Genomic DNA, 26,645 nt, shown 5'->3' on the forward strand with positions numbered 1-26,645 from the left:
GAAAAGACAATGAAAAAATTTATCCACAAATTTTAAAGAAAATGAGAGAAATGAAAATGACCGGGTTATTACAGTAAGGGGTTCTAGAGAGAGAAATATTGAGTGCTAGAGGGTTTGTGTTGTTCTTGGCCTCCAGGTGCAAAAATGGAAGGTGTGGCCATCTCTTCTCCTTCCTCCTCTACATCCATGGGTAACTAACTCATTTTCTAGGGAGGTGATGAAGCCCTTCCTTGTAAGCATGCCTTAGTTTTGGGTTAAATTTGGGAAATGATGTATATATGTGGTTATTTCATAATCTAAAGCACTTTACATGTTGTAATGGATATTAATTTCTATAAATGATTATGTTGAATCTATTATCTTGTCTTAGATTATATGTTCTCATGGTTATATGACTTGCATTTTCATAGTGATAATGGAAATGAGATTGTGAAATGGTTTTAATGGCATGTTTTATGAGAAACTTGTTAGTCCATAGCTTAGGGCCTCCCTTTGATGGATTAATCTTGACTCTTGACTTCATGTGCTTTTATCATTTGATTAGGGGCTTGATAATCTCTAGCTTAGTGAGCATGTCTAAGGCTACACCCTAGTTTAGGTAGTTCAAGCATGTGAAACTTTGATAGGTTATTCTTGCCTTTTGATTTAATGAATTTCTTGAAGATAATGTAGCAACTATGAGTTGCTACATATCATGACTACTTATAGATGTTGTTTCCCCAAATTAATCATAATCTAGCATGTATATAGGGTTGGTAATGGATTCACTTCCCTAGTCCTCTCTACTTAAGTTTCTTTCCTCTTTAAATTCCTTGCATTTATTGTTTTATGCAATCTTTAATTCCAAGTACCAAGTGACAAACCAAACAAAAACCTTACACCTCTTTCATCAAACTAAAAGTGATTTTACAATCTTGGTTGCCATAAACTAGCAATCCTAATTGTTCGACTTACCCGTCCAATAACCATATTTTACAATGATTTGTGCTATTCCAAAGGGTTGATTATTATTGAGATTGTCAACCGACCCGATCAGTTCCAGATCCTCATTATTAATATCAAGAGCAATGACATATAAGAATATGTTGTCGATAACAATTTCATTTCTATTCCATCTCGTTTCATAATTTAGTGAGATCTCATCATTTTCAGGTATCTTTGCCTCATCAAGGGCTATACCATCATCTGTTACCTTTGCCTCATCAATATTTATTATTTCATCATTTTTAGGTACTTAAGACTCATCAAGAGCCTCTGCCTTATCAAAGGCTATTATCTCAGATTGATCAATAATATTTGTTTCTCCTTTGTGGCCTTTTCAGGAATGCCAGCTTTTCTTTGTGATTTCCTCTTAAGAGGAACAATATCTTTTGCATCGACTGGTCTACCACGTTTCAGGCGTGTTTTAGATGCATTTGCTACATTACTGACAGAAGGTCCCTCAGGGACAGCAATTCATGCTGGAACATTTGCAGCTGGTATATGTGATTTTATTACTTTCTTTGTATTAGTAAATGCACCAGGTAATTGATTTGCAGCATTTTGCAAGTGAATGATCCTCTGAACTTCTCGTTCACATTGATTTGTGCGAGGATCAAAATGAGACAATTCCAGGGCATTCCAAGTAATATCATGTTGCTGTTGTGCCTTTTCACCCCCTAATGGTGGGAAAACGTCTTATCAAAATGACAGCCAGCAAATCGTGCTTTAAAGACATCACCTGTCAGAGGTTCAAGATATGTAATAATAAATGGAGAATTAAAACCAATATAAATTCCAAGTCTACGTTGAGGACCCATTTTAGTGCGTTGGGGTGGTGCAATTGGAACATATACAGCACAACCAAAAACTCGTATGTGAGAGATATTTGATTGCTGACAAAAAAATAAGTTGCAATGATGAGTACTTATGATAAGCAGTTGGTCGTATACGAACTAATGATGCAGCATGTAATATGGCATGTCCCTAGGCAGAAATAGGTAATTTTGTTTGCATAAGTAAAGGACGACCAATTAACTGAAGTCTTTTAATAAAAGATTCGGCCATACCATTTTGAGTATGAGTGTGTGCAACAGGATGTCCAACATTAATTCCAACTGACATGTAATAATCGTCAAAAGTTTGAAAAGAAAATTCAGCGGCATTATCAAGACGGATTGTCTTAATTGAGTAATCAGGAAAGTGTGCTCGTAATTTGATGATTTGAGTAAGAAGTTTAGCAAATGCAACATTACGAGTAGAAAATAGACAAACATGTGACCATTCTGTTGAGGAATCAATTAAGACCATAAAATAGCGAAATGGTCCACAGATGATTTTTTGATCCTTTAGTGAGTGTCCATGTGAATTTTCAATAATTCGTCGCATCATTGTACACACCGGGTGACCAAGTCGATCATGCCAAAACATAAAAAGTTTTGGGTCACAAGATTTTTTATGTATCACAACATTTGACTCAATTGTCCTAATGGTTGTATAGTATAACCCGGAAGAGAAAATATGGAGTTTTTATAGTATCGGCTTCTTGCATGAGGTAATGAAGTAATGTAGAGATATTCCACATTTCTTTCATTTGCGGTCTTAATATGATATCCATTACGACGCAAGTCTTTAAAACTCAACAGATTTCTCCGAGATCTTGTAAAATATAATGCATCATTGATTTGCAATCTTATTCCATATGGTAAAATGATGTTAGCTCGTCCGGAGCCTTTAATTTATTAGGTGGGATCTGATATTGTATTGACACTAGCGTCTGTCAGAGTTAGGTGAGAAAAAAAATATTTTTGATCTCGGAGGATTGTGTGTGTCGTTCCACTATCTGCAAGACATATATCTTCACCATTTATTTTGGAACTAGTCAGATCTATTCCTATTCATGCAAATTTCTTTATCAGAAAAGAAACTTTTATAACAAAAGAAACTTTAATACAAACTAGAAAATAAAAACTTTAATACAAGGAAAATAAAAACTTGTTGAAGATAACATAATAGATAGAACATGAAATGAAAATAGGATTAATTGGTGTGGACATTTCCATAACCAATCAGGAAGTCTATCTTTCCATCACAGTCCTCAAAAAAATTTGATACATCCAGATTTGTAATGTTAACTGGTTCATCATGATCAATGAAATTCATTTCTTTTTGTTTCCCCTTTTATTTCATTAAGGCTTGGTAAAGTTCAACCAGATTCTTAGGTGTACGACAAATGCTTTGCCAATGCCATGTCATTCCACACCGATAACAAGTATTATCATGTGCCTTGAGAGGTTGAGCCATATCCTTCCCTTATACTTGTTTCATTTCATTATAATCTCTTCTTTGAGGATATGGTGTGGATCTCTGATTGCGAAAATTTGAGGATTGATATCCTTAACGGTAATAGAAGTGATTTCTACCACGACCATATTCATTATTATGGTAGTTATTTTTACCACGACCATATTCATTATTATAGCCATTTTTACCACCACGACCACAGAATGAGGCAACATATGTTTCAGGGATCGGTGTCGATCCAGTTGGACGAGACTAGTGGTTTATTAACAAAAGCTCGTTATTTTGCTTTACCACAAGTAAATATGATATCAGCTCTAAATATTTTTCAAATCTACGCTTTCGATATTGTTATTGTAAGAGCACATTCGAGGCGTGAAATGTGGTGAATATTTTTTCCAACAAAAGTTCATCAGTGATGGTATCACCACACAATTTCAATGTAGAGCTAATTTTAAATAGGGTAGAGTTATATTCAGCCACAGTTTTAAAATCTTGCAACCGCAGTTGTTGCCAATCAGCCCGAGCCTTTGGAAGGATAACAGTTTTTTGATGATCATATCTTTCTTTCAAAAAATTTCACAAACACAGTGGATCTCTTTTAGTGAGGTATTCAGTTTTTAACTTCTCACTAATATGGCGCTGAAGGAAAATCATGGCCTTCACTTTATCTTGTAATGATGCATCATTCTCTTCTTTAATTGTGTTTTCGAGGCCAATGACATCTAAATGGATCCGAGCATCTAGAATCCAAGATAAATAATTTTTGCCAGAAATGTCCAAGGCCACAAATTCCAGCTTTGTCAAGTTTGACATTTTCAGAAGAACTAGATGTGACAGCAATAAAAATATAATTTAGCATAGTATATAAATAAATAAAATGGCATTAAGTGAAACAATAACATAATATGAATTATTTAAATAACAAAGGTGGTAAAGCCTGAATAAATTATTAAACAATAAAGGCGGTAAAACCGGTCATAAATCATTAAATAATAAATGTTGTAAAACCGACCATAATTAGTAAATCATTAAATAATAAAGGTGGTAGAACCGACCATAATATGAACACATATATCATTTAAGTGAACAAATTTATTTTATGAACAATAATCAATAATTAAAATTTTCTTACCTTTTGGAGTCAGAAATACAATGTTCTTCGATAAAGCAAACAAACCCAACAATTTATCAAAACTAATATCACAAAATAGATATATAGTTGAGATAGAAAGAGAGAGAGAGCGCTTTTTCTTCAAATTTGAGATGGATAAAGCTCGTACTGATAACGTATAATAAATATATGTGTAAATATATATATATATATATATAGTAATATTCAATGAGAGAAATAAAAATAACTTTCAGATAGAGAGAGAGAATGAAAGAGAGAGATGAAAATGGCTTTTCATTCAAATATGTCTCAAAGTAGTACATACACATGGCCTTATACAGGCTCATATTTTAGCTTCCCTTATGAGCCACAAATGTGGCCTTGTTCTTCACGCAAAAAGGTGACATCATGAATTACTTAATCCATTTAGAGACTTCACACAATTATATATATATATAACATATTAATAATACTAGGAGAAAAAATAAAAATAAGAATAGCTAGAGATAAAAACATAAAATATTAATGTTAATAATAATATAACACATACACTAATATTATTACTAGTATAATGGTTGAATAACAAATTTTTGTTTTTTTTTTTTTTTACCCAGGGCCAGGTCTTTGGTTTAAATGGGTACTCGGTTTTTATCCATTATTGACCCAACACACTTAAGTTTGACTGCCCAAATAATTTAATTTTAATGGGGCTGGGCATAAATTGCGACCCGTCTCCCATCTCACGGCTAAGTAAGTAGCTGAGTTTGGCATAAGGATGCTTGGCCAGAGACCTCAGCGGCGGCACTGGCAGGCTTCCCCTTTCTACAACTCAGATTCAGATATTTGTTCCTTTGGGTCGCCTTCTACCTTCCTACCTTTAAGCTCCCAAACCCAAGGCAAATAATATAGTCAATCGCCTGTCTTCCATTAGAGCTCCTCCAAGCACGCTCTCCTGCTGCTTCTCAGCCACCACAACAGCAGGTAAGAATTATCACATCGCCATTTCCTTCTTGCATATATATATATATAGACTATCTAAGTCTCTAATTATATAGGTAGTTGAGATGATTATAAAACGACGACTATTGGACTATAGCTTCCAATTGCACCTTCCTTTCCTCGCCCAAAATCGTGTCTTCCTCAACTTCTTCTTTTCAATATCACACATCAATTTACCTGCCAGTTTCAGTCCCACCAACCATCTACATGATATAGAAACCCAAATAAGATCCCTCTGCGAAAAACCCAACTCCCGATTCCTTGATGCGGTTGTGCTCTTTGACAAAGTTGTCGATTCGGGTCTCATCCCTTCTGGGCTGACCTGTAATTTCATTGTCAAAGCCCTTGTGAAGTCCCAAGAGTATGAATTGGCTCTCAAAGTTTATAACAGGATGACCCTTTTTCAAAATTTGCCTGGTTTTCTCTCACTGAGTGCTATCATTGAGTGTTTTGTGGATGCTCGTAAGCCCAAATTTGCAGTTGCAGTGGTGGGGTTGATATTAAAGCGAGGATATAGTGTTAACATGTACCTTGCCAATACTATATTGAAAGGTTTATGTCAAAATAATGAGGTTGTCAAGGCAATGGAGTTTTTCCGTCAGTTGAATAGGAATTATGTGCCAATTGATACACTTAGTTTTAACACTCTTATGAATGGACTTTGCAAGGCGAAGAAATTGGAAGAAGCTTTGAGTTTGAGGGTTGAGATGGAGGCGTTAAATTGTTGTCCCAGTTTGGTCACATACACTATTTTAATACATGGTCTTTGTAAGGAGGGAAGAGTGGATGAAGGGATGGTTCTGTTGAAAGAGATGAGGATGAAGGGTTTGGATGTCAATATTGTTGCATATGGTGCACTCATAAATGGTTTTTGCCGTAAAGGGGATGTTGATAGAGGGAAGGAACTCTTAATTGAGATTTTGGGGAGAGGAATTTCTCCTAATGTGGTTATATATACTAGTATAATACATGGTCTTTGTAATATGGGTAAGTGGAAAGAAGCCACTGCAATGTTAAATTCTATGACAGACCGTGGGATCCACCCTGATGTTGTTGCATATACAGCTTTAATCGATGGACTTTGTAAAGATGGGAGGGCCACAAAAGCTATGGAGTTATTGCATTTGATGCTAGAAAAGGGTGAAGAGCCAAACATCATAACATACAATGTTCTAATCCATGGACTATGCAAAGAAGAATTGGTGGTGGATGCTTTTAAAATTTTGGGAATGATGCTGGAGAAGGGAAAGAGGCCTGATGTTATTACTTACAATGCGTTAGTGAAGGGGCTTTGTAAAAATGGGAAGGTTGACGAGGCAATGATTCTTTTTCATTCAATGTTGAATGAAAAGAAGTATGTTAAGCCAGATGTTGTGACATATAATGTGCTAATTCAAGGGCTTTGCAAAGAAGGCCGTGTTGATGAGGCTGCAGGGATTCATCATACGATGGTTGAGAACAGGAACTATGGTGATATTCTAACTTACAGTCTTCTCATTGGGGCTTATCTAAATGCAGAGAATGTTGAGAAGGCCATGGGGCTTTGGAAGCAGGTACTTGAATTGAGATTTGTTCCAAACTCATTTACCTATGGTGTTATGATTAATGGATTCTGCAAATTGAGTCTGGTTAATATTGCAAAAGGCATTTTTAGTCAATTGAGAACTCATGGCTTTAGTCCTACCTTGTTCGACTACAATACATTGATGGCAGCCCTGTGCAAGGAAGGTAGTTTGGAGCAAGCAAGGAGGTTGTTTCAGGAAATGAGGAATGCCAACTGTGAACCAGATGTCGTCTCATTTAATATTATAATCGATGAAACTCTTAAAGCAGGGGATAGTCAATCTGCCAAAGAATTACTCATACAAATGCTTCATAGGGGTCTGACCCCTGATGGTCTGACCTTTTGCATATTAATAAATAGGTTTCTGAAACGAGGACAATTAGAGGAGGCTAAAAGTGTTTTTGAGAGTATGGTTGCTTGTGGTTTCACACCGGATACCTTGGTATATGATTCTTTACTAAAAGGCTTTTGTTCAAATGGTAAGACAAAAGAAATCATTGATTTGCTCCATCAAATGGCCGCTAAGGATGTCGTTCTTGACTCAGAAATAACTTATACAATCTTGACATGTCTTTGTGATATCTCTGAAGATCTCAACATAATGGAGCTTCTGCCAAGTTTTTCCCAAGAAACTTCTGAAGGATCAGGCATTTCTTGCAATGAGTTGTTGATGAAACTCCATGAGTCTCTACCTGAGCTTCAATTAAATGCCTCTTAATAAATTTCACCTCGAGAAGGACAGATCCGCACTGTAAATATGGGCCGCTCTCTTTGGTAAGTCTTTATATTTCATAAATTTGGATTAACTTGTGTTCCAACAGCTTCTATGGGAAGATCACTTTTGGAACACAAGTTTACTGATGCATGGCAGAAACTTTTCATAGATCATTAGCATCTGCAATATTTATTCTAGAAAATATCTCTCTCTCTCTCTCTCTCTCTTACCGTCTTTTTTTTTTACCTTAATTGTTCTGGAAGCTAAAAATGGTTTGCTTAGACTAGATTAACTCTGTAATTATTTTTGATCTTAAAATGTTTCCCTGTTGTCTTATATATACATATATATTGTATTGGAAATATTTATAAATTTTACTTCTTTGCTTTATGCATTTTCTAGTCAACAATAGATTCAAAAAGCTAATTTTTTTTTTTAAAATTATCTTAATTTTCTCAGCCCCAAGGTGTTATCTTGATATCTTGAATCTGTTGCATATTGTGTATATTACCATCCTGGCTCAATCTAATTATTACTTCTGCATGTCCCTTGTAAATTATCTAAAATGGTATATAATTATATAATTGCAATTGAGGAGGATATACGAGGGGACAATCATTTATCTGTACATGTGCTGCACGTTTGTTCCCTAAAATTATGTTAGCAAGTACTTATTTATTAAGTCGATTATCATAATTTAAACATATTGAGTGGTAACATCGATAAACACCTGGTAAGACATCAGATTAATTGTAATTAGAATTATGCTGAGATGTTGGCAACTATTGTAAGACTTGGAAGATAGAAATTGTTGGATGTTTTCTGTTGAATTACCCAAGTAAAAAAAGCAATTTAGCAAATTCAAAGACGCTTCTGTTGAGAAGAATTAGGGTAAAGGACTAAGGGGAGTTTTCCAGAAAAGCAAAAAAAAAAGGATAATGGATTCTAGCTGGTGAAGTTTGAGGAGAGTTCAGGGTTTGATATATACCCTGACCTTCAGTCGTACATGACTTGTAATTTATCTTAAGAAAATGTTTGTAGATGTCAGACTGTGACCTTTGCACTGCTTCCACTGTTCCACATATGAATTTATATTGTCTATGAATTTTGGATTTACTTTTATGGTAGTGTTCTTTGTTTACAAATTTTCCATGCCATTTTTCCAATTCCTCATGGAACTGGTAATAAGTTTCTTGGGTGAGGATCACTTTAAGATACAAAGTTTTTGAAGAATGGCTGCTTTTTCATAGGTTTGTACTGAAAATTTGAAACGGTAATGTTGCCCAAGTATTGACTCTAGAGGGGGGGTGAATAGAGTCTATGGCAAACAATGGTCAATTTTCGGATTTGCAAATTCAACTTAACACATTCTAACAATTATGCAATAATCAAGATATGGACATAAGCAATTAATAGCATAAATGTAAAGAAGATAAGGGAAGAGAGATTGTAAACATTCACACGGCGTTTTTAGCGAGGTTTGGAAACTCCTACTCCTCGGTTCAAGACCCCTTTTGAGACTTCCCAATCCACTATGGCACCTCCTTACGGGTGGAGAGCAAACCTTTACGTGAAGCAACTCCTTGCTTCACTTTGCAAAGAGACAACCTCTCTTAGTCTACCTTTGGGTCACACCAACCCTTACAAATTGAAGCTAGCTTGCTTCTGCTTCCTTGGGCCACACAAGCCCTTACAAATGAATATCAAATTTGTTGCATACAAATATATTTCTCAAAGATTGATATGCAAATCAAAGCTCACAACTAGAGTATATATGAATAGATTGAAGCTCAATACTCTATGACTGATATGGGATGAGAGAGTATGATATGAATGAAGAACAAAAGCTCTTATGATGCTAGAAGATGTCTCCCAAGTGTAGTAACAACTAATCCCGAAGTCCCCCTATTTATAGAGTTTTGATGAGCTAATTCAAAATTAGAGCTGTTGTGCACGCTGCCCGAGAGGAAATAGCCGTTCAGATTCGAATCTGGGTAGTTTCGGTCGACCGAACTGAAACACCATTGTGTTTCGATCGTCCGAAATAGTTCAAGGTTGGCTATCATTCCTGTTTCGGTAGGCCGAAATAATTTTCCTTTTGTTTCGGTCGACCGAAACTCCTTCTTCCTTTGTTCCAAAACGTTCTGTGAGAATCAGACGAGCTGATTCATTTGCACTCTCTATTTCGGTCATCCAAAATAACTTGCCTATGCATTTCGGTCTGCTGAAATGAAACTGCTGCTTCATAAGTTGTGTTCTAAGTTAACAGATGGGACAGATTAACACAGGACATCTGCACAGACCTTATTTCCATTGAAAACATTTAAGTAAATAAGGAAGTACCCCCATTTGGATTCAATAAAAAATACTAGAAAATTGAAATCCAACTAAAAATGTAGAAATTCAGTTTTAGTACAAATTTGGATTTTCGACAGTTTTGGTAAAAATGAATCCGTATGTAAACCAATGTAGACTTGGTCAAAAATTCTAATAAAATCAGTTTAGGTTAGTTTAAGTATAAAGAGTTATTACTGAGAAAAATTATTTTGAAATAATTATTATTTCAAAAATCCATTTTTCACACTCAGTAAAAAACACAGTTTTTCATAACGCACATTTTGGAGTCTAATGTCCGTTACCAACTCATGGTAATGAAGGTTTTTCATGCCTTAATTGTTGACCAATATGAATTATATGATTGATGTGCATGGTCTTAGCATTTCTAACACAAGTGATGAGTTCTTTCAGAGCTTATGCAAGCTTGAACTAACTCACTCTTTAGCAAAGACTCCATAAGTCAATTGTATATGAATGAAGTGCATAGTGTGACGGCCCAAGTTTTGTAAACCCGGTGCGTCAGTGATGACTAAAAGATGACCTGATAACGGATCCGATATGCGGAAGCGAAAACAGAAAACAAGACTCTAAGAAGTCAAAGTGACCTTCCATGAGGTTGTGGAACTCAATGAGAACTGATGCGGAAGCAAAAGATCGAAAATATGAAAATTAAGTTCCCAGGGGCAAAATAGTTATTTTGCATAGAAATGACGTCCCTAGAATGTAAATTGTTCTCGAGACACATCCATGACTTCCCGTGAAGTCACGGAACTCAAAAGAAAGTAGCGAAAACGAATTACAAGAAAATCGGACAAAAATAGCCCCAAGGGCAAAATGGTCATTTCTGGAAAAAAAAAATATAGATTCGGGTATTACCGAGCACTCCGCTGGAAAGACAATGAAAAACTAATCGAGATGAACTCAAGAATCTCATGATTCGGAGTCCGGACGAGGGAGAAACAAAAAAACAAAGAAAAACGAGTAATAATGCTAAAGGGGTAAACTAGTAATTATCCAGAAATATCGGGTGTAACCGAGCACACCATTGGATAGAAAATGAAAAATTAATCAATTTAAAAAAAAAAAATCACTTGATTTGGAATCCGGACAAGGGAGAAAAGTCAAAAACAAAATCGACGTCGCGGTGGCCCGACGAAGGCCGTGACAGCTACAGTGCCGTCAACCCACTACTGCTGCAACTGAGAGTAAAAACGGACATCTAAACGGACTTTTCTGGTAAAACTTAAAGAAGAAACCCCCCCTAAAATCAAGTTTCCTACCCCGATTGCGGACGGAAACAAAAAAATTGCATTGTAAAATGTCCAAAATACCCTCAAGAAAATCAGGTCTAGAGGTCAAAAATCGTTCCAAGTTACTGCCCAAAGAAAGGAAATGGGGCTTCGGAAGGTTTTTAAATTGCCTAAATTGAAAATGCAATCTTAAAATACACCCACAAGACCCCCGGAAGTTTCGGATCGGTCGTCACACTTTTCAAAAAAAAGTCGATGAATAGTACCAAGGACATTTGCACTAAACCTGGCAGCAATGATTTTTTGGAAAAAAAAAAGATTTTTGAGGGCCAAGATGGCATTTTCTGGAAAAACACAAAGAATAAACCCCCCTCAAAATTGAGTTTTCTACGTGACTCATGAGGAAAAATGAAAAAAACGCATTTTGAAATACCCGAAATGCCCCTGGAACAGAATAGGGTAAAACTCCCTAAAAATGCTACTTAGAGTCTTTGTTTCATCAAGGATGGTGTTGTTTGCCAAAGTAAGCATGCAAGCATATGTAATGTGATAAAATAGATGTGTTGCAATGGCCTATGGCCTCATGGCATGCCATATGCAAAATAGAACCCTTCAATGCATTAATCCACATATCTTCCATTGGCAACAATGAAGTTCAAAGTTAGCATACATTTCACATAATTGTCTTTGGCCCTTGGCCTCATTACAATCACATTCTAAGAGTGTCAAAAGGTGCACTTAAGTGCACATTACATAACTTAGACAATAAGTACAAGTTTTATCAAAGTAAGCAAAAGTAGGACAAGATATGCTAACATATGCATATTCTATGTTATCAAAATACTTCAAGAACTCTAGTAAAGTCTAAGAATGCTGTGCATCCCACACTAAGCCTTCTTTACCTGCAAAACACCCATTAACTTAGGGGTGAGTAAACAAGTTTACTCTTAGGGATTGCATGGGTTTATCTTTGTACCAAGTTACAATCCAATACCATTTAATTCATGCTATCAAGTGACAATAGAACTTTCAACATGATACAATGGGATGTAATTTCACAAAGTTAACAACTTGGAATTTAAATGCGAAATCAAACCAAAGTGGTTATTTGGACGTCACGCCGGATCAAACCGACAATGTGGTTACTTTAGGGTTACTAGCCCATGGGTAACCTCCCTATGTGCGCACTAGACTATATAGAGGGACAATCCCCCGTACTAGAACCAAGTCCTAGCCGTAGCCAAACAACGACATCCCCAAGTTTCCAAAATCAACAAATTGTGCAACAACGTATATATATCAACATGTATATACAAGATATCAACTATTTACCAAGCACAATCCAATTTTGGAAACTTATACAATACATGCTCAAAGTCTACAACTACTATGGCATGAAAAATATCAAATACAAAGTATGCAATTCCTTACACATGGCAACAATCTATTCAATAAGGAAAAACATATTCTCATGAATATAAAAGTAACAACTATGTTATCCAATGCTCAAAAGTAATCAAGTGAACATACACCAAATCCAAATCCATGATTTAAATATAAAAACAATTTCCAAAATGCAATTAAATCCATGGAGTAATAAAATAGAATTTAATTAAACATAAATAGTTAAATTCTCTAAATTCCAAGTTAACCCCAATAACCTCAATTTAATATATATTGAAGGGCATGTCATGGTCATCACATATATAACATCAAATGACAAGTTAAGTGATTAAAACACTTAAAACAAAATTAATCAAACTAATTAATTAATTCCCTCTAGATTTTTAAACAATTCCAAATGCCCTCAATTTAATCTATGTAAGAGAACATGCCAAGGTCTATCCAAATATCACATTACATCATGATTTCATGCTTGCTATCACATATGAATTAAACTTTCACCAAAGATAAATATTAAATAAATTTTGCAATTCTTATCCAAATGCCCCAAATTTAATATATGTTGTAGTACATGTCATGGTTATTATATAAATCATTTCAAAACTTGATTTAAGTCATAGGAGCATATAAATAAAAATTAATTAAAGTAATTCATTAATCCCTCTAGATTTTAAAACAACTCTAAATGACCTCAAATTAACATAAGTTATGAATCAAGCCATGGTCATGTTATTTATCAAGTCTAAAGTGAATTACATACAAGTTACAATTAATCATTTATTTCTCATTTTGATACAAGACAAACATATAACTTAGATATCACTATAGGAACAAATAAAATCACTTGGAAGATAAATGATAACTCCCCCTACCTCACAAGAGGATTGTTCCTCTTGAATCCAAGGGAAGCAAGCTTAAAAATGGAAAACCAAATAAGGGTTTTGTAGAAGAAGAGGAGAGGAACAAAAAGTATTCCAAGGTCAATGATCTAAGGTGAGTGGAAGGGCCTCAAAATTTAAAGTCAAAGCTTAAGGTTTTAAGCTTTCTTCAATGGAGTCTAGGGTTCTTATGTGTAGGATAATGTGAAAATGAAAAAGATGAAATGTGAGTGGAGGATTTAGAGGTCCTCCACTCACTAGGTGAACCTACACCATGGTCAACATACACACAAAATGCAAGACTAATTGTGAGCCCTACACTTGTCATCATCCTAAGGTTCCCTTCTAGAATTAATTCTAAGCCTACACTTGTCAATCATCCAAGTCAACTAGTGGTCCAATCCTAGGTCAACAAGTGGATGAATCTCCACTCTCCATGTGTCATGAGATTAAGCCTCCATGTGGTTCCACCTCAAAATCAACAAGTGGCACCATAGGAATGTGACACTTGTCACATTTTTCGGAAATTGCAAAAAGGTCCTTTTTGAAAATATCTTCTAATTTAATTTGTAAAATAGTCCCTAAGACAAAAAATAATTACTTTACTTAATTACCCAAAAACCCCTCAAGTTATAGATAATTACAAAAAGTCTTGTTTTCATAACTTTTACAAAGAAAGTAAGCATTAAATATGCATTTCTACAATAGTAAAAATGTAGATGTCATGAAATTTAAATATCATGGACGTATGCAAAACCGCAATCAAATCCGAACATAATTAGTGAGGTTATGCAAGGAAAAATGGAAACCGAGAAAAGACAAAAGTGAATAGTGACGAAAAATGAAAAATGTGAAAATGACTCGGTCCTTAAAGGAAGTTGTCAATCCCAAGAAAAAAAGTCTCAGAAACCATTTCCGAGCACTCGAGTCGACACTAAGTGACAAGAAATTGAACCCAGAAAAGAAATTTCAATGAAAAAAAATTCATCCGTAAAATGAAAGGACGAAGGAAAGGAATGAAAATGACCGGGTCATTACACATAGTCTATTACTAATGAATATAGGAGCATATGAATGATGATATGATATGCATGGTTCTATAGAGATGAGCTTCAAATGGATTCATAAATACTTTGACATTGAATTCTAAAAACTCACCATCCTATATACCCCTTTCTTCATGCTTTGTCCATGATCGTGTAGGCTTTCAGGTAGTCTCGCTTTCTTCCTTTCTTTAAGTTGCTTTCTTGTTCGTTGTAGTCCAAGCTATCTTTGGATGGACTTTGCATTTGGTTCCTTGCAACTTCATGTTCATTTGTCTCCTTTGCTTTCCATAGATGTGATCTTGAATAATGGAATACTTGGAATGATCTCTATAGCTTCATTGAGGTTTTTCTTTGAATGTGAATAATTTATATAGCACTCAATGTAAACATTAGTCCTTAAACACAATTAATGGTTTGTTATCATCAAAACCTCTAAATTGTCCTTGGATGGAGTCATTAAGGTCAACAGGTAATTTCATAATCTTCACTTCCAACCTTCACCCCAGGAGACAGGGTGTTTCAAGATAGTATGATTTTTTAGGAACGTAAATTTCTTTATAATTGTGCTTCATTGGTTTCTTTTTTGTAAACAATAAATCCTTAAGTGTATCTTTTCCATATTTTCCGCTTAACTCTTGTTTATAAAAAAAATATTGTTGAAAAAAGAACTCTTGATTCATTCCATTGCTTCAATTATTGACTAGCAAGCATTGTCTCTGGGAAGGCAATCCTCTTGTTGTTCAGGTGTTGTTTTATCTTATATCTGATGGATACTTTGCATAAAACCTTTCAGGTGTCAATATAGTTTGTTTGAGTATGGATAGTCCTCATCAAACTACTGAAGTAGAACAAATACAGAGTGTTTACCAAAATCACCAAGTGAATGGAGGACCTGATGCAACATTTAGTTTTCTTATGTTTGGAGAGTAATGTAGAGGATGCTTTTTTAGTGAGGTTCATACATTCTACAGGGTTATCTCCCTAAGATTGTAATTCACTCTTGACTGTACTATTTAACTACCTATTGAACATATAAATTAATTTAATAATAAAGATAAGGGTGTAATTGGTCAACTGGGTGAATTCCAATGGGACTCAAAATTGTTGATAATTGTAGGACCTTGTGTTTACACCCTATATTTCAACCAATGACTAGTTGACACGTGGCGAGTTTTACATAAGACTTGCCATATATCAATTCTGTTTACACCATAATTATCAGCCACTTTCCAGTGGAAGGATTGCCCTGGTCGATTCCAATGGAAGGTACTACGACGTTCTAGTGGAAATCACTATCTTCTAAAGACTTTGGCTAAAAACCAATCCAAGGTAGACACATGGCTTAATAAAAGGGCCACAACTATAACTATTTGCACCATAATCATCGGTCACTTTCCAATGGAAAGTTGTTATGGCCGATTCCAATGTAACGGTGATATGCAAACATGGGTGCAATCATAAGAAAGCCATTTGGTGAAGGAACCACCTTGGGACACGTGGCATCCAAGGAAGCAAGCGGTTACATGTAAGTGGAAAGTCACGGGACACATGGCAGCCAAGGAAGCGAGCGGTTATATGCAAGTGAAAAGTCATGGGACACATGGCAGCCAAGGAAGCGAGCGGTTACATGTAAGTGGAAAGTCATGGGACAGGCAGCCAAGGAAGCGAACGGTTACATGCAAGTGAAAAGTCATCGGACACGTGGCAGCCAAGGAAGTGAGCGGTTACATGCAAGTAGAAAGTCATGGGACATGCTAACTACCATTACTAAATTCTATAAATAGGGCATGCTATTGTTACTTAGAAGGTCTGTTCAACACACACAACAAATACAACATTTCAATACAAATTCTCTTTTCATTGCAATGTAATTTCAATATGTTTGGCCTAAGTCTTGCACTTTACTTTACATTAGATTATTTTACATTCAAGTCAATTACTTTCATAATAGTTCATTCCTCCTTAGCCAAATAGCAGTCCCGAAGTCCTTTTTCAAAGGCAAAAAGAACCCAGATGTGTTCATTCCAGACCTTTTCACAATCATCTGGTCTTGCAATCTTTCTTCTGGAATATTGTTTGGATCTTTCTTTGGAACTACAGCAGTTCCTGGCGGGCCCATCCGGTTCCATCGGAACCGACCATTTTTACAAGCCAAACATAGTGGCACGCCTGGCAGGACCTTCTGAACGGAGTGTTTCCATGGCGGGAGGAAAAGACACGGCAAGTCTTTGCAAGATCTTGCCGAGGTTGAAGGGGAGCAGGCTAGTGAACTTCCAGATGATAGTTCACATGTCGTTCCTAAAGAAGAAGATAATATGGTTACAAAGTTCGCCGAAGCAATGACAAACAAACCTATCATGGAAGCCGTTCATGCATAAGACCGAAAGACGGAGCGTATGTTTGACCAGTTAATTATGCTTAATCAGTATTTTGCAAGTCTTTCTCAAAGCTTGGGCATTAGGCCAAGCAATTCAGAAGGTACTCAACAATTGGCCATTCCGGTGAACAGGCCATGTATGTTTGTTGAGGGTAGCCCTTTCAATCAATATGTGCATACCATGCCGCAGGTGCGGACAGTGCAGGTGCCACCTACACAATCAATGCCCATTCCAGTGACACAGTATGGTACGGCTCACGTGGTCAGTCAGGAAATCAGTCGTATTTTCCACCCAATACTACTCAACAGAATGCTCAGTCACCTCCTACCATACCTCAAAGGTTGTCTCAGGTTTTTCCTATGGCAGGTGGGGGGCAAACCTTATCGAGGGATCCTCCTAATCAAGGTGTAAATCCAATCCGTCGGAGGAGTATTTTTCTGGCAGACCTAAACCCAATTCTAGTGGTGTTTGGGGGCATCCAATGGCCAACCTACCCAAAGGTTGGTTTGAAAATACAATTTCATGACCCCAACCTATGGTACTTGATCATAGCCGACTTGTTGACTTCTCCCGGCAAGACTGTGGCTTGTCCATGAAGAAGATCGACAAACCTTTCCATAGGAAGCTTACCACTTCTTCCATTGGAAGAAGATTTTTCACAGTCAGATTTTCTTTTGGAAACGGCAAAATTTTCTCAATCGTTGTATATTCTTCCACCTAAAGAATATAAACGTCATAGTATTTTTCTTCCAATTTTGGAAAAAAATGCTAGTACTTTATTTATCCCAAATTCACATCTTGTGATTTTTGGGGTGCAAAACTTGGCCAATTAACTATGTGTTTGGCCAGAAGATGTACAAATTCGTCCTCCTTGTAAGCCTTTAGACCTCGGGGGACAACGAAATTGGACGTGAGTCTTCAAATCCTTAAGCTTACAACTTTCGTCCTAGTTAATAAGCTAATTAAAGCTTTCGGCCCAATGGTACATTCCGGTTGAAAAGGTTTAAGTTGTTTCATTCCTTACAAACAAGAATATCACATGGCAAATTCTCACTCATATCTAAAATTTGATATGCCTTACAATTCTTCAAAGAATATCTGGCACATCAAATTTGGGGGACAATGTTTACACCCTGTATTTCAGCCAATGACTAGTTGACACGTGGCGAGTTTTACATAAGACTTGCCATATATCAATTCTGTTTACACATAATTATCAGCCACTTTCCAGCAGAAGGATTGCCCTGGTCGATTCCAATGGAAGGTACTACGACATTTCAGTGGAAATCATTATCTTCTAAAGACTTTGGCTAAAAACCAATCCAAGGTGGACACGTGGCTTAATAAAAGAGCCACAACTATAACTATTTGCACCATAATCATTGGTCACTTTCCAATGGAAAGTTGTTATGGCCGATTTCAATGGAAGGGTGATATGCAAACGTGGGTGCAATCATAAAGCAACACGTGGATTCATCTAAGAAAGCCATTTAGTGAAGGAACCACCTTGGAGCGAGCGGTTACATGCAAGTGGAAAGTCATGGGACACGTGGCAACCAAGGAAGCTAGCGGTTACATGCAAGTGGAAAGCCATGGGACACGTGACAACCAAGGAAGCGAACGGTTACATGCAAGTAGAAAGTCATGGGATATGCTAACTACCATTACTAAATTCTATAAATAGGGCATGCTATTGTTACTTAGAAGGCTTGTTCAACACACACAACAAATACAACATTTCAATACAAATTCTCTTTTCATTGCAATGCAATTTCAATATGTTTAGCCTAAGTCCTGCTCTTTACTTTACATTAGATTATTTTACATTTTAGTCAATTACTTTCATAAGTAGTTCATTCCTCCTTAGCCAAATAGTAGTCCCGAAGTCCTTTTTTAAAGGCAAAAAGAACCCAGAGATGTTCATTCCAGACCTCTTCACAATCGCCTGGTCTTGCAATCTTTCTTTTGGAATATTGTCTGGATCTTTCTTTGGAACCACAGCAGCTCCTGGCACGCCCATCCGGTTCCATCAAAACGAACCATTTTTACAGGCCAAACACCTTGTGTGGATTAAATGTTGTTTAGTTATCATCATAGTGTTAATGGAGATGATAGTGCCTAGAAAAACTTTTTACAGTCGGTAAGAAACTTATTAGTAGAATAGTTTGTAAACCATTTCACAAGGCAGCCATCAGCTAAATACTGCATGTTTTGTTTTGTACGTGTGTGGAAAAGTACATGTTTATATTATCATATTCTTGTTAAATCTGTAACAGTGAGACTGGATAAGTAGTTTATCATTTGTAGGCATGCACTTAAAACTGGTCTTTTTGATGCAGAGGGTGTAGTGCAGGAAATGATAAGTTAATGAACTCCACACATAGGAACACCTATCTGTGTGTTCATGTATTTCCTTTGTTAACACACATTTTTATGTGTGTGTGTCTGAATGACGAAGAACCATGGATGGCGAAGTAGTGAGGAAACCATGAGCAGGATGTTGCGCCGTAGGAAAGTGACTGACTGGGGTCTGGAAGGAAGAAAATGATAAGTTCCTTGATGCCTGTTCTTAATCATGAGAGACAGAGAGAAAGAGAGAGAGAACTAGTACTATATTTAAAGGATACAAGTCACCTTAATAACACAAAGGCCCTACTAACATTATGTAATTACATAATGGCCCAACACATATATATATATATAACATTCTAACACTCCTCCTCAAGTTGGAGAATATATATCAAATAATCTCAGCTTAGAACATATAGTCTTTAACCGGTTATGACCCAATGCTTTGGTAAACATATCAGCTAATTAATCTTCAGACTTCACGAATGGAGTAGAGATGCTCCCACGTAATATCTTTTCTCGAATGAAGTGACAATTAACTTTAATATGTTTGGTCCTCTCATGAAACACAGGATTTGAGGCAATGTGAACTACTGCTTGATTATCACAGAACAATGGAGTAGGAGCTTCAACTGTCAATTCAAGTTCTTTTAGAAAATGTTGTATCCAGGTCAACTCACTAGTAGTATGGGCCATTGCCCTATACTCAGCTTCAGCACTAGATCGAGTTACCATCGTTTGCTTTTTACTTCGCCATGTAACAAGATTTCCTCCTACAAATGTGCAGTAGCCTGTAGTAGATCTCCTATCTGAAGGAGAACCAGCCCAATCGGCATCTGTAAAACCTTCCACCCTGAGATGACCATTTGATTTATATAGTAACCCAACACCTGGAGCTTGCTTGAGATATCGGATAATCCGAAGAACAGCTATCCAATGTGGTATTCTAGGAGCTCCCATGAACTGACTTACAACACTAACTACATATGAAATATCAGGTCGAGTGATAGTGAGATAAATTAATTTCCCAACAAGGTGACGAAATCTGCCCGGATCATTAAATAGATCACCCTCATCAGACACAAGTTTTGTATTCGAATCCATAGGAGCATCAACTGGGCGACCACCCAACATACCTGTTTCTTCTAATAAATCCAACACATATTTTCGTTGGGATATACTTATACCCTTCTTGGATCTAGCAACTTCAATATCCAAGAAATACCTAAGTTTACCCAAGTTTTTAGTGTGGAATCGATATTGCAGAAACAACTTCAACTTAGCAATGCCTTCAGAATCATAACTTATGATCACAATATCATCTACATACACCACAAGAAAGGTGAAGCCAGCTTTAGTGCGCTGGTGAAATACCGAATGGTCGGTTTGACATCTGTTAAGACCAAATTTTATTGCCGCCTCAGAGAATTTTCCAAACCAAGCCCGTGGAGATTGTTTCAATCCATATAGGGCCTTTTTAAGGCGACAAACAGTGTGAAGATACTCCCCCTGAGCAACAAACCTAGGTGGTTGCTCCATATAAACCTCTTCTGCTAAGTCACCATGCAAAAAAGCATTTTTAACGTCTAACTGAAACAGAGGCCAATGTCTATTAGCAGCAAGAGAAATCAAAGCACAAATAGAAGAAATCTTAGCAACAGGGGCAAACGTCTCATCATAGTCAATACCATAAGTCTGGGTATAACCTTTGGCAACAAGACGGGCTTTTAAACGCTCAACGGACCCATCTGGAAGATACTTCACAGTGTATACCCAGCGACAACCAACCGGTTTGACACCTGGAGGTAATGGAACAAGATTCCATGTGTCATTCTGATGCAAATCATCCATTTCATCTTGCATTGCTTTCCTCCAGCCCGAATCAGACAAAGCATCCTGCACAGTCTTAGGAACAAATGTAGTAGACAATTGAAAGGAAAAACATGAGAAGGATGGCGATAAGGAATTATAAGAGACATAATGAGCAATGGGATGATTAGTGACACACGAGCGAGTACCTTTACAAAGTGCAATAGGCAAGGAATCAGACACAGTGGACTGTGTTGGATCCAAAGACTCTGAAGACGATGGAGGAGGCACGACAGCAGATGGCTTTGGTCTTCAAGTGTACACATGTAACGGGGCAGGCAAAGGAGATCTAGGTTGAAGAGAAAGTGAGGGAAATGGAACCGCAGGAAGAGGCGACTCAGGAGTAATATCAAGAATTGAATCACTATCTGAAAAATATGGGACGGACTCACAAAAGGTCACATCCGCGCTAATAAAGTACCGTTGAGAAATAGGACTATAGCAGCGATAACCTTTATGAGAACGAGAGTATCCAAGAAATACACACTTTGTGGCATGTGGGTCAAGTTTATCTAAACCAAGACCAAGATTGTGGACATAACATACACATCCAAAAACTCTAGGAGTAAGAGAAAACAGAGGAGAATCTGGAAATAAAATAGAATGTGGAGATTTGTCATCTAATACAAATGACGGCATACGGTTAACAAGATGACAGGCAGTAAGAACAGCATCACCCCAAAACTGTTTAGGCATGCGCATGTGAAACACAAGAGCACGGGTTACTTCTAAGAGGTGTCGATTCTTACGTTCTGCAACTCCATTTTGTTGAGGAGTATAAACACATGAATTTTGATGAATAATTCCTTTATCACTAAGATATGTATCAAAGGGGTTTGAAGAATATTCCTTAGCATTATCAGAACGTAAAATACGAATTGGGCAGCCAAACTGAGTTTTGATTTCTTTTTGAAATTTTTGAAAAATTAAAAATAACTCAGAACGATCTTTCATAAAAAACAACCAAGTCAGGCGAGAATAATCATTCACAAATGTCACAAAATAATGAAATTTATTGATTGAAGAATGTTTTATTGGACCCCATACATCTGAATGAACCAAATGAAAAGGACTAGAGACACAATTATTAACCCTAGACTTGAAAGACACGCGATGGTGCTTACTAAGTTGACAAACTTCACATGACAAGAATTTCAAATTACTAAGACTAGGAACTTGACGTTGCAAAACTTGAATTGACGGGTGACCAAGACGATAGTGCCACTGGAATGGAGACAAAGAAGACTGAAGAGCCATAGGATAAGGTGCCAAATCAAAGTAATATAAGCCACTAGCTTCATACCCCTTACCAATCTTCTTCTTCGTCTTGAGATCCTGAAACACACAAAAAGTAGGATAAAATGTAACAGAGCACTGAAGAGATTTAGTAAGCTTACTGATAGACATTAAATTAATGGGAAACTGAGGAACATATAAAACAGACGAGAGAGACAGGGAATCACTAAGTTGAGTTGTGCCCAAACTTGAAACCTTAGCAGAGGAACCATTAGCAAGGGCAACTCTTTGAGAAGGAGGTACAGAATTAAAATCAGATAGAAGAGAAGAACATCCAGTCATATGATCGGATGCTCCAGTGTCTATGATCCAAGGACTGCGAGTGGAAGATAATAGACATGTGTGTGCAGTACTTGACTGGGCAAAGGTAGCCGTGGAAGATGAATTAGATGTTTGCTTATAAGACAAAAACTGAGTATACTCATCACGTGGAACAAGGACCGTATCTGATTCAGCAACATTGTGAGATCCAGAAGCAACATCATTCGGAGAGGAGGAAACTTGATTTGCATAACTAGGTGGTTTGCCATGAAGGTCCCAACAAAAATTCACAGTATGATTAGAAAGGCCACAATGAGTACATTTTTGTGGTTCCCTGCCACGGCCACGTCCTCCCCGTGAATCACGACTGCCATGTGTGGAGCGTCCCCCACGACCTCCATGGAAAGCAGTATTTTCACCCTTTGAAACGATCAAAGCTGAACGCTCACCACTCTGCCCAGTATTCAAAGTTGAGGTATCACTGACAAGTGTAGCGCGCTGAAGTCGAGAAAACACATCAACAAGAGATGGAAGTGTGGGACTACTCATAATCTGTGAATGAAAAGACTCATAAGCTGATGACAAACCAGTAAGAAAACGGACAACATTAAAGTCCTCACGTTGTTGTTGCATACTTCGAACATCAGCAGTAATGGGCTGATTCATATTCAGCTCCTCACAAACTCCCATAACTTTGGAATAATACTCTTCTATATTGTGATTACCTTGTTCAAGATTGAAATACTGCTTACAGAGCTCATAAACACGAGTGATATTACTTATCCCAGAATACAGTTGCTGCAATCTGTCCCATATCTCCTTGGCAGTATCCAAATAAAGTAAAGTTGAACTAATTTGGGGTTCAATACTGTTTATCATCACAGAGATGATCTGAGCATCTTCCTTTCCCATGCATCAAAAGAAGCATCAGTTTCCTTGAGTTTCTCTTTAGTCAGGTGAGTACCAAGGCCTCTACCTTTGAGAAAAATTTTAACAGATTTAGCCCACAGTATGTAATTCTTCCCATTGAGTTTAACGGAAGTCATGGGAGAATGAAGACCGGATGTGGGAGAAAACAAATCTGAACTGGACACCATGTTGAACCCAGCAAAACAAAGAAGAAAAAGAAGCAGAATTTGTATTATGGCCGAACCTGGCAAACGGGCCGGATCTGAGCGAACGGGCCGCATCTGGGCGAACGGGCCGGATCTAGGCTATCCCAGGTTTAGTAAACCAAGGTTGGAATAGCTATTCTAGGTTTAGTAAACCAGGATTGGAATAGCATAACCGTGTAGCCAAACAAGGGTCTTCTTCTTCACACCAATCGCCGATGAACAAAGCAGTAGAGACAATGGCGACCCAGTCACAAGCAACGGTACCTCTGCAACTTCCGGCAAAAAAAAAAACGATTCAATGAACCTCACCTCTGTAAATCAAGACGGCAGATCTGATGACGAGCTCGCTGACAACCAAAAAGAAGCTGCTGGCAACGATGATGATGAACGATGCAGATCTGACGACGACGAATGACGATGCAGATCTGATGACGATGAACGAGGAGCTGTCGGCAACAAATGAAGAAAGCAGGAACACCAACACCACAATCGCGATTCTAATCGTGATTCCGATCTTAAACCACACAATTACAGACCCTCACACCCATGAATTTGTAGTTGCTCTGATACCATGTTCTTAATCATGAGAGACACAGAGAGAGAGAGAACTTGTACTATATTTCTCACACTTACAACGTAATAAGCCTACATAGGCTTATATAAAGGATACAAGTCACCTTAATAACACAAGGGCCCTACTAACATTATGTAATTACATAATGGCCCAACATATATATATATATATATATATATATATATATATATATATATGTTATGTAACATTCTAACAATGCCTATAAAATAAAATGATAAGTTTATTGACCAATAATATTACACTCCTTTTTGGTACATAAAGATGGAACTCTTTTACAAGTGCCCAAATGATTATCAAACACAGATCGACACAAGTGTCATGTAACACTAAGTGCCCAACAATTTCATTTTAGAAGTGCTTTAATCCTGTTTTCTGCTAATAGTAGCTGACAGTAATGATATATATATGTATATATATGTATGTATGTATGTATTGTGGTGTGGAAAATTTTATTTGATATATGTATGTATGGTATGGAAAATTATACGTATCAAATAATGAAAAGAATTATAAGAACAAGAAAGCCTCTCAAATGAAACTGGGAACAGAAAGGGCTTATGGGAAATAAGGTCTAGAAAGCCAGTCATCTAGAGGGTCAAAAAACCTCTCCCAGCCGAGAAGGTACTTAAAAGTATCTTTAAGCCTAGAATGCATAGAACTCATTAAGGCCACAATATACAGGATTAGCATTAGCTTCTGAAGGCTAGATGAGGAAGGCTGAACAAGGAAGTACCCAGAGAAGACACAGGCCTGGGATTTTTGTTTGGGGCAGCTCTGACCTCACCAAGTTAAAAAGAACCCGTTCGATTTTCAGTATTTTTGTTTGGTCGATAACTAGTCTAGCTGCAAAGAGAGCAGCAGCCCACAACAGCGTAGCTACCGAAGGAGCTGTATACCAAACTGTCTTAGGGACTCAAAGGATAAGATGATTGATGAGAAAATGAAAAAAACACGAGCTATAACAACACAGGGCAGTGTGTGGTGCTGGTGATTCGATCTGCTAGCTCAGGGCAATGTTTGTGTTTCTTCCCTTGGTTGTATGGTTTGAGTTCTTTGGTCAATGCTAATGTTTCTGAGTCTGGTGATTAGATCTGCTACCTCAGGCAGGGCATGTGGTGCTGTAACACAGTTTTTAAGTTTCAAGGGATCTCTTTTTGGAATGTCATGTCTTATTTTTCTCTTCTTTCTGAAAGATATCCTTCACATTTTACTTCGTTTTTTTTGCATGCCTTAAATACATCCACGCGCTTTTATTACCAAATGTACGATTCATTAGAATCAAGGATTTCAGGTGTACGTATGATAACAGTAGTGATCTGTGCAATACTTGTGTTTACAATGAAAATCCTTCTACTTGTTTCTATCTTATGTTTTCTATCCCTCTCCTGCAGCAGGTTGATAACCGTTGTTTTGACAAGACTGGAACACTTGCATCAGGTGACATGGTATGGCTGGGCTTTTACTTGTAGATTGGTGGGAATGGATTGATGTCCCTCTTTAATACTTGTAATTAATGGTTTTGTTAGTAATCCTTTTTTTTTTTTTTTTTTCTTCGCTGTAGCACAATTGGAAATTTCAGTTTTTGTTAGTAATCTAATTCTTAGTATTTATTTACCAAAAGAGGATGTAAAATGGTCAGTCATATTAGGGGTGCACAAAAGAATCTTTTAATTTTTGTCAAGTCCATAACCGCCGCGAAACCCGCGATGGGTTGGATTTTCATGTTCAGCCTCGCCCCGTTGGGAAATACGGTGCCCCCGTGTCCGCCCCGCTAACAAATTTTTTTCTCCCATTTTTTGGAACTTAAGCTCCTGCTATTTAAATGCGGAAAGTTTGGGAATGGCACAACATAAATGAAATTATGTATCCCAACAAAAATTAAAAAAAAATAACAAGAACATAACATAATTCAGATAATATAATAAACAAAAATAAAAGTTTAATACAACCAAATCATAAGAAGTTCTAAGTTCCAACTTTCACCATAATTAAAACAAAAGCAAATTTAATACCAAGTTTACATCCCAAATTATGATTGTAAGAGATGGGTAACTGGGTAAGCCACAAAAATAAGTTATTAATATATATATATATTAAACATAGTTATATGCTTAGCGGGGCGGGATCCCTAGGATATGTATATTGAACCCTTATCCGCCTCGTGACCCGCGACGGGTACAAAATTTGTATCCATGC

The 26,645-nt window shown here is 37.0% G+C and overlaps 1 protein-coding gene across 3 annotated transcripts; it reads left to right on the forward strand.

The window, feature by feature from the left end:
• The first annotated feature begins 5,119 nt into the window (after nucleotides 1-5,119).
• Nucleotides 5,120-26,022, forward strand: LOC132303132 (pentatricopeptide repeat-containing protein At4g28010). Of its 3 annotated transcripts, none has more exons than XM_059800247.1 (2): nucleotides 5,120-7,730; nucleotides 25,841-26,022. In XM_059800247.1, exon 1 carries the CDS (start codon nucleotides 5,458-5,460, stop codon nucleotides 7,672-7,674), a length of 2,217 nt encoding a protein of 738 aa, XP_059656230.1. In that variant the 5' UTR covers nucleotides 5,120-5,457; the 3' UTR covers nucleotides 7,675-7,730; nucleotides 25,841-26,022. The 3 variants fall into 3 exon arrangements, with proteins under 3 accessions (XP_059656230.1, XP_059656231.1, XP_059656232.1); XM_059800248.1 differs by having other exon boundaries at nucleotides 25,844-26,022; XM_059800249.1 differs by lacking the exon at nucleotides 25,841-26,022 and adding an exon at nucleotides 15,380-15,585.
• The last annotated feature ends 623 nt before the right edge of the window (nucleotides 26,023-26,645 follow it).

This window comes from Cornus florida, unplaced genomic scaffold, assembly GCF_030987335.1.
Source record: "Cornus florida cultivar Cherokee Brave unplaced genomic scaffold, ASM3098733v1 CherokeeBrave_3.0.0_Hap2_Chr04, whole genome shotgun sequence".
Classification (NCBI taxonomy): Eukaryota; Viridiplantae; Streptophyta; class Magnoliopsida; order Cornales; family Cornaceae; genus Cornus; species Cornus florida.